The sequence below is a fragment of the Accipiter gentilis genome, chromosome 9 (assembly GCF_929443795.1).
Source record: "Accipiter gentilis chromosome 9, bAccGen1.1, whole genome shotgun sequence".
In the NCBI taxonomy this organism is placed as follows: Eukaryota; Metazoa; Chordata; class Aves; order Accipitriformes; family Accipitridae; genus Astur; species Astur gentilis.
In genome coordinates this window covers 27,399,351-27,413,306 of record NC_064888.1, presented here as the reverse complement: position 1 = coordinate 27,413,306, position 13,956 = coordinate 27,399,351, and the positions used below count along the sequence as shown (strand labels likewise).

Below are 13,956 nucleotides of genomic sequence, written 5' to 3'. Positions count from 1 at the left end.
TCACAAGGCAGTTTCTGCAGAACACCAGTAATGTCTCACTCCGCTCTTTTCTATCCTGTCCATTATCTTAGTGTCTTACAATAAATGCACTTAACGCCAGGTTCTTCACGCTTTTATGGATGTTATGTCCATGTGACAGTGGAAAAAAAAGATGATTCTGTTAACTGTAGACCTGTTAGTTTGGCCTCGTATTTAATGCAGTAACAGAGTGAGTTTTGAAAGAAAGAAAAATGGGGAAAAAAATTGGCAAATAAGAAACGAGGGGAAAAACCCAGTATGCATCTGTTGAAGATGTATCATGTATCATGTAAAAAGATCACTAGTTTTCTAGACATGGAAAATTATTTCTTGATTTTCGTATATATCTAACATGATGCTACGTAAGCAGGAGAAAACCATTAATATTTATACTTGTGTTTTTCATGTGAGTGGAATTAGCCTAGAAGGCATCTAGTTGCCCAGGTATTTTTTTGATTTTTAACTTGTTCTGTAGATCAGCAGTTATACTGTAGGTGGTCTTGGGAAAGATATTTTCCAAAATTTAGTGTATTCTCTTCCCATAAATAGCTATAATCTGAATGACCAACCTTACTGAACAGAATAGAAAATAGCAGTAATGAGATATATTTAGGCAATATCTACTCTTTCTACATTTCTTACTTATAATATAGTACTATTGTTAAAGTGTCTTTTGCACCTTGTTTAAGTATCCTTCCCAAAGTTTAACCTAATTTTTGGTAATTCTCATTGTCCCTCTATGCTTCCTGTCTTTTTGCTAACCTTTTCCTTTACATTATAGTATCTCTACTTGTTTGATCTTTTTAAAAATTGAATTATTTTCTTCAAGATTTAAGATTTGGTTATTTATCCATTTAGTCTATCTTCCATTTTTATTATTTGGGTTTTAAATTGCCTTTCTACTATTGACTTAACAAATGGGGCCATCCTGCATTCCAGTTCACATACTTTAGTAGTTCTTCACTAGTTACTTTATTTTTTTATTTTCAAAAGTCTGTCCTTTGGAAATTAGAGGCATAGTAGTGGACAAGTCTAAATTCCCCTTTCATCTGAAGTAAATCCGTTCATGATTGCTATGTCAAAAGTTATGACTCTCTTTTATAGAGTCTGTCCTCCTTACCAAACCAAAGCCAAGAGTACCATTACTCTTGTCAGGTCGGTGATTATTTTGTGAAGAAATACAACCACAATCTCAATCAATAGGAACTGTTCCCTGCCATTCATAGTATGATTTGTTCCTCAGTCTTGGAAATCTCATATAATGACATAATCCTGATAGTAATTATTTGAGCTGGGATCTCAGTTTGATCTGGTGTAAGAACTGATGGTTGGTTGTTGACTGCAAACTAATGCCACGTGGTACTTTTCTAACACTTTCTAACTTTTTTCCCCTTAGAAGTTCATAAAAACTTCCTAGAATCCAACTTTTTAAACATGTTTAAAATACAATAAGTCACCTTTCCATTGCTACTGATACCTCTGAATTGTGTTTTAATTGAATTGTAACGTCAGTGTATATAATTGTAGCAACGAAAAGATGACAAGTTCTTAAACATGGAACTGGTTTCAGAGCCATCAAGTGTGGTTTAGATTACTGAAGGAACCATATAAAGATATATATATATATGTGTTGATTTATGCAATTGTTGATTGTGGTAATTAGAGCTCTCCTGTGTTATGTTAGCAGAGACAAAGTACAGAAGGATCTTTGCAGGCTGTTATCAAAACCAGTAGGGAGAGCCATGAGTCCACTGGAAGGAGCAAAGGACATAAATCTTTTCATGCACCTTCTGTGAAGTACAGAGATGAGATTTTCTTATACTGTTTACAAGCACAAATACCAGGTGAAACAAAATAACGCAGTGTGTTTCACTCAGTCTTGTAAGTCTAATTCAGTTTGAAAAAATGGAATTAGAGCTGAAAAATCAGCTCTAGGCCCAAACCGGCATAGGATGTTTAACCAAATGATGTGATGCATATATCTAAACTGAGTAGGGTAAAGGTGTGTTTAAATACTTCACTAAAATGAAGGATGAGAAATGCCTGAGCTTTCAGGGATAATGCAAGCACACTTCAGAGGGCTTGCTGGTTTTGTGCAGTCTATATTAGAACAGGACAACCTACAGGATTCTTGAATTAAGAAACAATTAATTAGTAGCATCATCTAGTATTGTTTTGAAAACATGCACACATACAGAAATCACAAAAAATTGGAAGCCTCTTGATAACGTAGAAAAGAAGACTTTTACTCTGATTGCAGTCAGGATGTATATTTCAGTGAATAGGAATTGAATTTCAAGTTACTAATGACATCTAAAACTTCACACAGCTCCTGAAATTACTGCAGCCAGTGAGTTGTGATTCTGTTCCTTGAGACTGATCTAATTTTTACACCTTCTTGGATTTGATGATTTGTACTCAGGGAAATGATTCCAAAATGCTTTCACATCATATGACAGATGCAGCTGACAGTGCCTCAGACAGTATAAGACAAGATTTATTATGTCTTCTAAGATATTAGCTTAACTTTTTTGGCTTATATATTACCCTTTGGCTGTGTTTATGCTGTGATGAGGTGTACGTATTCTAACTAGGAGTGACATAATTGAATGCAACAGATCTTCCAAATCTCCTTTGGCCCCTCAGTGGCCGTGTTTCAGTGCTTTGTTCCAGAATTATGTATGCAAATATATTTCTGCTAGGTAATGGAGCTGCCATCCATATTAATTCTGTTTATATTTAATCTAAATATCAAGAGCTGTGGGATACTGGGATGGTGCCACTGTACTGATATACCAGATTTAATTTCTTTAGTCCCCCATAAATGAGCTCTTCAGGTTCTGACATGCTGTAACCTTAAATCTGTTTCAACAGGCAGCTACTGCTGGATCTTCCTTTTGGAAGTTCAAAACAGACCTTCCTCCCTACTTCCAATTGTTTGATTAAAGTATATCTGATTTATTCTTCATCCTGCCTCTGAATCATCAGCAGCAGTTAGCTGTATGATAATATTATACCATAAATTCTTGTGTGACTTTCTTGCTGTCATTGAAGCAACTAATCACTTTGTATGGTGCCAGAAATAAAGTACAAAATCAGTAACATAGTGAATCAAACACACCCCACTTTAGCAACATCAAGAAAATAGGCACTGTAACCTGCCCTCTCTGTATTTCTGTTGTCATTTTTCACCCCTCTTATCCTAGTCTTTTTGTACAGAAGATCAATCTCTCACCGTTGAATTCAGCTTTTGCTTTTTAATACTGCTTATAAGAGTAAAGCATTCTTCATATTCATACTCTCCTGCTTCTACCTATATTTTACCTCAGAATGGTCCTTTGAGACACGTAACTCCCTTTGACTGTTTTATGGCATTTGTGATTTATATTAAAGCTTTTGGCAAAAGTGTTTTATTAATTTCTGTAAAAGCACAAGAGTATTTGGTATATGAAAAAAATAAGAGTAGGACCTTATATGTAAGACTGAAATGTTTTACCTCTGATATAACAGAAAGCACATCTTTCTGTTAATGGAGTAAGTTAATGGCATAGTAAGTGCTATCGGCTTTGGAGTGCATTAATTTGTTATGTTTGAAATGTTTGCAAACTAGGCAATACAGTTCTTTTTAGAACAAATGTCCTTTTAAATCAAGCTAGAGTGGGTTCTTAGGATATCTAAAATGGAGGAATTTCACAACATTATGCATTTGGAGATATTTTAATATATAACATAAATTATGTGAACTGACAGAACCAGGCATTTGCAGGGTGCTGCAGATATGTAGCTCAGAAATGCACGTGTTATTGGGGTGATTTAAGAAGATTTCTGAAAGTTTTGTTAGAGAACAAGCTATTCCCACTGTTGGAGATCCAAATATTGTAATTATGTGTTTCTTGGTCACAGAAATGTATTGCTTTATGACTTATACAGCCCTGTGAATATGATTCTAGTTTGCTAATTGTTAGTACTAATATGGAAACTTCAAACCAGGTCATTGCCAGAAGAATATGAAACAATATGAAAAATTGGCTTTCTGGCTTTGTACTGGCTTTTGAACTGTGAGGAACAATTATTCCAGCGCTTGGCAAAACCACTGAAGAAAAGGGTTACATAATTCTCTGTCACAATAAAAAGAAACTCAAAATCTGTAAATGGAACACGAATCAGAAATTTTTAGGTTAACACAGTTTAGATCAGTTCTGATGAGATATCTTGTTGGATTTGGCAGGACCTATGGAAAGTGCATAGATTCAGTAGACATGGAATGGGCATCACTGGTGGATGCATAGCTACCGTACATCTGCTGAGCCCTGCTACATCAGCCGTGGTCATGACTTACAGTTTTTCTCTGTTTCCTAAAATATTGACCAGACATAGAGCCTTCCTTTGGTCCAAATGGAATTACCAAACTTCAGACTTGGTGTTCTGTTTATTTTGCTGTGTGAAGCCTGGCTAGCTATTTAAGGGAAGAGCTGGGATTTGCATCAGATCAGAAATGTTGTCGTACTGCAGTGGGGTAAGGCAGAGAAAAGAAAACCCCTGTATTTCTGCTTTCTGGCTGCCAGCCCTACAAGGCTGGGCAGATTGCTTTCCCTGTCCTTCAGTTCAGCCCGATTGTCCTCTGTCAGTAAGTTTATACTACTGTACCTGCTTTCATATTAGTGGAACCACTTCTGATTTACTTCAGTGTAAATGTCAGGGTTAACAGGTTCTGATTTAGTCCGTTTAACATCCCAGTTCACTGAGCTGCTTCAGCATGTGCCTTGTCAGGGTCTATGTCCGATAAGCACATGAGTAGATCCATTTAATTTTAAGTAAAGAGGTAACTAAGTCTTTGTGAAATGCTCACTACTTTTAGCTCTTGTTGATAAATAAAAAATATTAAAGGTATAGAAATGGGTTGCTACAAGCAAACATTCGTTTCCACCTTTAGACATACCCACACTTGAAGAGATACTTGAAAGCCCTTCCATTTCCAAGAGCTTTTGCACAACCATATCAATGGTGCACTGTTAAACCAGATCTTAACAATGAGTTCAATTATATCAACACATCTTGTCGTCACTCAATATAATGAGAAATAATGTCACTTAACATTGCTAAGCCAGTTTATTTTTCTGTATTAGTAGAATTTTGCTTTAAACTACCATGAAAATTTGAAGTGTTCGAAGTTGATTTTCTTTTTTTTTCATTACTTCAGTGATGAAAAATTGTGTAAAAAAATAAGATTACTTATTGTTTCAAGAATGCTCCATAACTTTCTTACAGTAATTTAAAAATTAGCAATATTTTCTTCTTTCTTGAATTCATTGATCCATATGTATCTGTACAGGTTTCTATAGAAAGCATGGTTCTTGAGGTTTTTGTTCTTCCTTACTTACTTTATGACACTGGTTCAGATCTTTTGCAGTTTGGTAGATTTCTCACTGGTGGAACATTTCTCCTGATCTGAATTTGTATCTTCATTTTTGTATACATTCTTTACTTTGTAGTCATAAGAGAAGTAAAATCAATAGTTATAAAAACATCCCTTTTCACGAAAAAGTAATGAAACCATTTTCTTTGCCAGTCTACATTTTTTTCTATATCTAACAACAAATCTCCAGTAAAGAGATCTGAAATTTCACTGATAGCTGGAATTTTGTAGCCATCCTTGAATTCAGACATGTAGGCTTCACGCACTGGATAGAAAGGAACATATATCAGTATTTTAAAAGTAGGTAATTTATATGCTATGAAATGTTAATCTTGGATACTGCACTAATTTTTCAGTTTACTGGTATAGAAAATGACAGTATTACCTGATATTAAGCTTTTACCTTTTATCCTATTAAGGCACTGTTAAACCAGGCAAAATTAAATTGCGTCTGTTTGCAAGTGTTCAGCCTAATCCATTCAGCCATCAAGACAAGAAAGAGTAAAACAGTAGTTAAAATGGAAATGTCCTTAATTTAAGGATGGGAAAAATCAGCTTGTTAAAGTCCTTTGTAATAAAACTGTTCATGTAGTTACTTTGAAAACTCATTACTGTTTTAAGGAATTGCTTGAATTCTTCTGAGCATTACTAAATTAAGACACAGATTTTATTTCTTTACCTTGAAATGACATTCTACATATACTATAAAAATACAACATAAGTCTCACTGACTAATCATTGTATGAATGTCTTCACTTGAATTCTAGAGTATTATCTTCTAGAATTCTTTTCTATTAAATATGTAGAAATATTCCTGTTTATTAGACCAAGTGAATTGTATGTATACCTGCTGTGAAAATAAACGAAGTAAAAGTGTATGATTTGATTTGAAAATTGCTGTCATTTACGAAAAAGCAATGTACAAATTTAAATGTTTTTACTTTTGTGAAGAAAGTGATATTTCTTAATTAGCATTGGGTAAATTGTACTCTATAACAATTTTGTTTTCTTGTAATTGTTATAAATGACTGTAAATTGATTTTTTTCTAGGAATTTGTCAGGGAATATTTTTTCAAGTCTCATGAATGGACTTTTTTCTGAGCTGATAGCTCTGAAAGCACTGTAAGTATCATTCTCTACGTTCAGAAATCTGAAATAGTCAAGAAAGACATTAGAATAAACATAGCAGAATTGAATATTAATTCAAACAGGATTGTTTCTAGCAATGCATTCCAAATGAAAAACATGCAGTGTTTTGTTATCAATGTCTGTCTTACTTTTGATGAGCTGCCACCTTCTACCTGTCCCAATGAAATAGATAGCACTGACAACTTGATCCTGCTCCTAACTAGCCCAGTCTGTTATCCTGACTAGCATGCCTGGTTTTTTGTCCTTTATGATCTTATACCTTTCCATGTTTTCATGCATTACATCATATAATAAGTCTAAATACACAAAAACATTAATGTTAAATATTTTTCCTGCAATTACAATAAGTCCCAGTTATTTATATTAAGTGTACCTCTCTGAGATTTGGAAGTGTATACTGGATGCTTCCATGGTCAAGTTTCTACTTAAAAAGGTTTTTAGTAAGTGAAAGTATGTTACAGTATGACTTTCTACAGTAGCACATACTCAAATTTGATTCAGTAGTCAGTGATGCTGTTCTGTAACTAAACCCAGAATTTTGGCATACTGTCTTGGAAGTCATTAACAGCGGGACAATGCGTATTAGTTGTCTCAGGGTATCTTTATAATTATAAATCTATAATTATATATCCATAGTTATGCATCTATCTAGAATTAGTTCTCTTTGGAGTTCGGTAATTTGAATCTAACAGAAGAAAGTAGGTTTATGAAAATTGCATGTGTACCAATTGTGATCTTTCTTTGCCTTTCTAGACATTTCAACACTGATTCACTCATCTGTGACTGTAATCTAAAATGGGTCTTGCAATGGGCCAGAAATGCTTCAGTTCGAATAGCGGAGGAAACAGTTTGCGCTTACCCCAGTGCTTTACAAGGACTGTCATTTCGTAACCTGAAGGAAAATCAGCTGATATGTGGTGAGCTGTACTCTCATTTAACATTACAAATTGAAGTAGAATCCAGAGAAAATATTAAAAAACAGAAATTATGCCCCCCCCCCCCCCAAGTAATAAATCTGACTTGCTTATAGGCACAAGAAATTCAGGTATATGGCACAGAAAATATAACTAAGATTGAAAGAGAAGGGGAAAAACCCCCGTTTCTTATTTCACACAAAATTATATATATATATATAATTTTTAATTTTTTTTGCAAGAACACCGCTGTTCTGTCTATATATTAGGTAACATGCAATTATGATTTAAAACATTAACCCATGATGGTAGCTCTACATTGTATACTGCATAAAACTGAGGATTCCTACAGGAATTTATAGAATGTTCCTTTCAAGTTATATCTCTGACAGTGTGGCATAAATGTCAGATTTCATTCTTGTATTTTTCATTTTTATAAACCTGTAACTATACATTTTAGCACTGCGTCCTGGTGATGAATAGAATTTTTACAGTAAGCTTCAGTTAGGTGAATTCTGTATTTGGAGATCTCTAAGTGAATCACCTTTTGGAAAAGATTTTTTCACCATAGCAAACATGATGGATATGGTGTGAGGAAGGAAACAAACAAAAAAAAGAATGAGTAAGGAAATCTCATCTCACACTGAACACTGTCTAGCAAAGAGCAGACTAAAACAGAGATTTTAAAAGTATCACATATTGCAGAGAAAAAAAAAATTCATTGCCTAAGATTCCATAATCAGAAGTATAATTTCACACATACTTGATTAATCACAGAATCTTTGAATCTTTGACTTTCGTGAATGACAGAAAATTGCTGGGATGGTGCCTTTGCTAATGTCTTACGGAAACAAAAAGAAAGTCACACTTTTATCCTAATAACCACAAGAGGAATGATGTGTGTTGCTAACACATTTATAGCAGAAGGGAGATCAGAGTTGACTGGAGTAATAACAAAAAATGTGGTTTGTGGTGGAAGAGATGTGAAAGGATGTGAATACCAGCTACAGATGGTCCATCGGCTGAATTGTTAAGGAAACACAGATACCTGTCTGGAGGCAGATATGGAATGAGCTCTTGTGAGAGAAAGGCAGAGAGGTTTCCAGTAGCCCGTATTACTGAACTTTTGAAAATCTGCAATACTTCTCAAATATCAAGCTGACATTTTGTAGACACCCAGCATGGGCACCTTCATAGAGATCCATTTCCCAGCAGGAAAAGTCCATCTTCTGAAAAAGCTGGAATGATCAGAGGAATTGATTAAGGACTGTTCATTGGTATTTCCAGGTTGCCAATGAATATGAGCCTGTGAATTTTACAGAAGAAATGAAAGTAATTTCTCAGAATTTCATACTTTAATTCCTAATAGGACTCCTTACGACACCTCTGATACAGAATTTATAATCCTCATCTAGTTCTCAGTGCTATTTATAAAGTCCACAGAACACTTGACAAGGTTTGTAATGACTGCCAATACCTTGACGCTGCTTTTAATATCTGCAGAGACTACGGGGGTTATATTTGCGGAGCCTTCCACCAGCTCTGTAACGTCTGCCAGGTACATCACAGTGCTCGTAATATCTGTTGGGCAGCTCACGGTGCCCACAACATTTAGCAATTTTGTCTTCAGTAACTTAATTTTAACTTAGGCATAATAGAAGGCTGTCTGGCACAAAAATAATAACAGCCATTGAGAATGTTTTAAAAATAATATGTGTTGAAATATGCATAGAGCTAATCAAATTAAGCTTATCTTAAAGACAATATTAAACGATTTAAAAATTAAAATCTCCTGCATGTGGACATCTTCCATAACGTCAGACATTTGTATTTTTAGTTGCTAATCTTCCTTCTCCATGCTAGAAGACATCATGAGGTATCGCAGTCACAGAAAGAGCCAAGAAAAGAAGAATGGAAAGGAAAAAATAAAAGTAGAAGGGAAACAGCAAAGATCTTTGCAGGCAAGTTAGGGAATGAACCAAAAAGTCCAAGTACGTGAAGAGGAAACTAGACAGTAAAAAAAATTCTGAATAGCTACGGGGAGCAGTTTGACATAAGCATTTTAGATTTTTTTTTATGTTTTGATGGGAGAAGAAATCATCCCTCAAATTTCTTTCTGGCAATACTTCCTCATGCATCTGATATCTCACAGTAGCCAAAATAGTCACCCATTGAAAACAGTTAAAAACCTGCTTTGGGGATTTTTTTTTGGGGGGGGGGGGGGGGGGGGGGTTAATTTAAGTAACCGCAAAGTTTTGGAATTCACAGGGTTCTGCTTGTGTATTTCATTAACAGCTTATAAGAGCTACTTAAATCTTCTTTAACAAAAATCTCCAACCCTCAGAAATGTTTGTCTATAAAACAATTTTTGACAGTGTTGGAAATAAGGCTGAAAAGTTGGTTTGATGATAAAAGAAAGTTTTGCCTTTGTCTTCTGCCTTAATTATGAGGGACTCCAATGAATTCATAACAGTATGGACAGAGTATCTTTCTGAAAAATGATTGTGAAATTGGCTTCATGCAGCGCCTTGTTACTGTTTCTCTATGACTCCAGATAAAACTTACTCAGTTTACAGGAGGAAAATTACATTTTCCTGAATACCAGTGCTATAAATTCCACCTGAGGTCTGGTAGGAGTCTCTGATTTTCCCTTGCGCACATCATCAGCAGAAATGGATTCTGTAGGCAAAATTCTTCACTCAGGAAAGACTTGTATGCGGTTTTGTCTGAAGGTGATTATGAAAGATTCCTCTTAAAGCAAGGTTTTGATTATTTACACTGATGAATGAGGTATTAGAATTTAGTTTCTCAGTCTCAAAGCTGTATTGATGCTATTGAACTAATAGCACTAAGTAGTAAAAGTTCAGTTGCTGTGCAAATTACAATTGACATGTAACTCTGATGAAGCCTTTTTCTGTTAGAAAATGTTGACTCATCAAACCAGATGTTTGGAAAAGTGCTGACTTTCTTGTCTCCCCGATTAGATTTTATTTAAAGTTTAGAAAGTAGTTGACATAATATCAATAATCTTTAGATAAATGATTTGCCTGAAAATGATGTAAATATTTACTAAATTATACAAAAAATATTGCAAAGGTCAAAGTATAAAAATAATTTTATAGTGCTTTAAGACATTATTATTTATTTATTTCCACCACAAAGGAAATTATCTAATTCTCCTGGGATGGAATACTGTTTCTCATACAAGCCTCCTACAAATTAAAATACTGCTTTTTGCATATACTTTTTCTCTACAAATGTTTATAAATAATTAATTGGGACCATGCTATCACCTTTTTCTAATTAAATAAGAAAAGTAAGAAAATAGAAAAGGATGTTAAGAAATATATCTTGTTGCTTAGAGTTTAATGCATTATACATAATAAATTTCATTTTTATTCCTTATCATTATGCATTTTTCTGTGCAGAGAGTGGATAGGTTTAGTCCTTTTCTTGGTGTCAGTAGCTTTTCAGGTTTATGTAATCTACTGTCCTAATCTTGGTCATCTTCTTGTTGCATGGACCTATAAAGCAGACAGGTTAAAAGAACTACATGTAGTATCTTGGCAGTTCTAGGAAGTCTAAATGGAGAGAGGCACCTAGAGTTTTTTCAAGTCACTTTGCTCTACTCGACCAGATGCTTTGATATGTATACATCCGCACCACCACATCACAGCATTTTCAGGCAAGCTGGTTTTGTCGCATGTCACCCTTCCTGTTCCTGTTGTCCTTACCTTTCCTAGCAGTCTGCTCTAAGGCAGTCTGGCAGTAAGCCTGATAAAGCAATCTTTAACAGTCTTGAATGGCTCTCAGACCACGTTAGCAGAGCTCATTCTAGCCCTTTGCGTCTGAGCCTTCCATGAGGAATTGGATAAATGCAATCCCCCAAAACAATGTTTACCCTCTTTCTGTATCTGTGTTGATGGAAAGCTGTGTACAAGACTTTTTCTTGGAAGAAATGAATCAGTTGCTTGTATCTTTGTTATGCTTCAGCATCAAATTTTTCTGTTTCCGACTTCCTGATTTGCTGTGTTGTATTGAACGTGAGAAAATCTCCTTGCATGCTGAACTGCTTCAACATAGGACTGTAGGACAAGAGTTGAAAGAAATTCTAAGATACAGCATTATTTATTCACCTATATTGTGCACATCTCTGAAAAACCCACGTCATTGCGATAATTACAATCAAGGGCAAACAGAGACAATTGGCAAAGCTACTATTAATGCATGTTCTTCATATACCATCCTCAGTCAAGAAACTCCCAAAGTAAGGAAACAGATATAAGCTCACGTTAGAGACATTCATTTTAAGATACAGTCTCAGGAGAAAATATGGTGGAAATAGAACTTGCAAAGCACAGAGTAATGGCAAATTACAAAACAAAATATTGCAGCTGAGTCATTTTCCTTTCTTGCATTAACATAACTGAGATAGCATCTGTTTTTATGTAGTGTCTCATCTACCTTAATGAGGGTAGGGTGGCCTCCCTAGACTCAGGAGCCTGTTTTCCAGAGGCTCTGGGTATCCAGAAGCTGGATTTGAATTCTCTTGTTGCTCTGGGTGCTCCACGTTCATGAAAATCAGCTGTAGTGTGTTTCACATGGCTTAGAGTGGTTGTTACAATATGTTACTTTGAAGGTACGTATTATGACTAAATTATGATATTCTATTCATGGGTAGTGTACCTGTTGGTTGTGGTGAATAGAATTGTAACTGTTTACATCAAACTTGTAGGGAGAAATTGTTTGGGTTGGTTCATAATTCACTCATAGCTTTCATAGTCCATTAGGACTTTCACTGTGGATGACAGGGAATGAGTACTCAAAATACAAAACCGGAGTTTTATCTGTATATTATCTGTATGATTAGGTTTCTAGCATGCCTTAGGGGGCTGTCTTCTGAGAAAAGTGTTAACACTAAAGAAGAATAAAAATCCATCCTACTGAAAATAGAGGTGAGAAAGAATGGAAGATAATAGCTACAAGTTGTGAGTGTCCAACAGTGTTTGAATTATTACTCAGTCTCTGAATCCTGTAAACTACCTTAAAGTGTTAGCTCATGAGTGAAATTAGCAAGTTGTGACTTACAAAATATTACTGAAATGTGCTTTTTTTTATATAATAGACTCCCTACTTAGGAGGGGTGCTTCAAAGGGAGGGATAAAAATCAAAGGGATAGATCCTTTTCTGGCTTCTGTATTCTGCAATACAATTCATTAAATGTTTCATAGAAAATGTAAATAATATATTGGGAGGGAAGGGATATAGTTCTTAGGGATTTGTTTGTACTTAACTAGCACCTTGTCTTTTGTAGTTTGCCTCACTTCACTGAAAATCAGAGTATTCATCCTCTATTGGAGCAGGGTCACGTTAAAATGTAAGCACTTTCTGCTCTGATGCTTCATACCTGTTCACACTGAAACTGGTGCAAAGCAAAAAAATAAGAGCACATTTATATTCTTTATGCACTCTTTCTACTTGTGTTCTTAGAGCTTTTGTGACCATTTTAAGATTTAATTTCTTACATAGGAAGGTATGAAGTACTTTCATCATTACTTACCTACTATCACATTTTCTAATCTGCATTTCTCATGCTTAAATATCAGCAGAACATTAAGGCATATTTCTCTCAGGCCACATGCAAGTCCCTAGCCTATTTTCATAGGTAATTTTTTTTGCAATCTTACCTAAAATACCACCAATATTCAGAATATTCGAGGCATTTTAAATCAATTAGAGTAATACCATTGGGGAAAAAAGAGAACATTTTCTTTTCTATACTTCCTGCATAAAGTACTTTCATTTTTTGAAGCAGCTTTTTTTTTTCCTTGACATAGATTCTTAAAACACAGTGTAGCTTTAAATGCTTTCTCAGCAATGGTGGAATAATGATGTTTTAGATGCTATATATATGTTGAAATGTCTTTATAATTTGACCTGATGTACTTGCACATTGTTTTCCCTTCATCCCTAGCAGAGTAAGTGTGTTTCCACTCTCCAATAGCAAGAACTTTGAAAGAGATATGTACTTTTAAAATGCTAACAGTAGAAAAAATTAGATTGATATTGGGAAATTTTATATTTGAAAGAAAACTTCTTCAACATTTAAATTTAAGCCTGAAATCATCTGAAGGCCTTCAGCCTCATTCTGCATCAGCTTTCAAGAATACTGTCAAATATTTTGCGCTAGGGTTATAGGGTAAGAAATGAGATCTGCAGTTACTTTTTTTGTATGGTGACAAGAATTAATTATCTACATTGCCATTCGAGTCTTAAAATGAAAATTGCATATATATGCACATAGATTGTTCTTGAAAGTTTCCTTTCCTACATGAAATATATTGCAATAACAAATACTGACTCAAAGCTAACAAGGAACACTTTTTTCTTCATTTATTTCTCTCAGTGTTCCCAAAACAATTTTTTGGTCTCATTTGTTATTTACTTAAGCTTAGGGAT

The 13,956-nt window shown here is 34.7% G+C and overlaps 1 protein-coding gene across 1 annotated transcript in view; it reads left to right on the top strand.

Annotated features, from left to right (window-relative positions):
• ADGRA1 (adhesion G protein-coupled receptor A1) overlaps positions 1–13,956 on the top strand; it is a 290,403-nt gene that overhangs the window by 107,677 nt on the left and 168,770 nt on the right. Inside the window, exons 5-6 of the mRNA XM_049810494.1 lie at positions 6,485–6,556; positions 7,337–7,500. Of these exons, the coding sequence (XP_049666451.1) occupies positions 6,485–6,556; positions 7,337–7,500 (236 nt within the window). The remainder of the gene's footprint in view (positions 1–6,484; positions 6,557–7,336; positions 7,501–13,956) is intronic.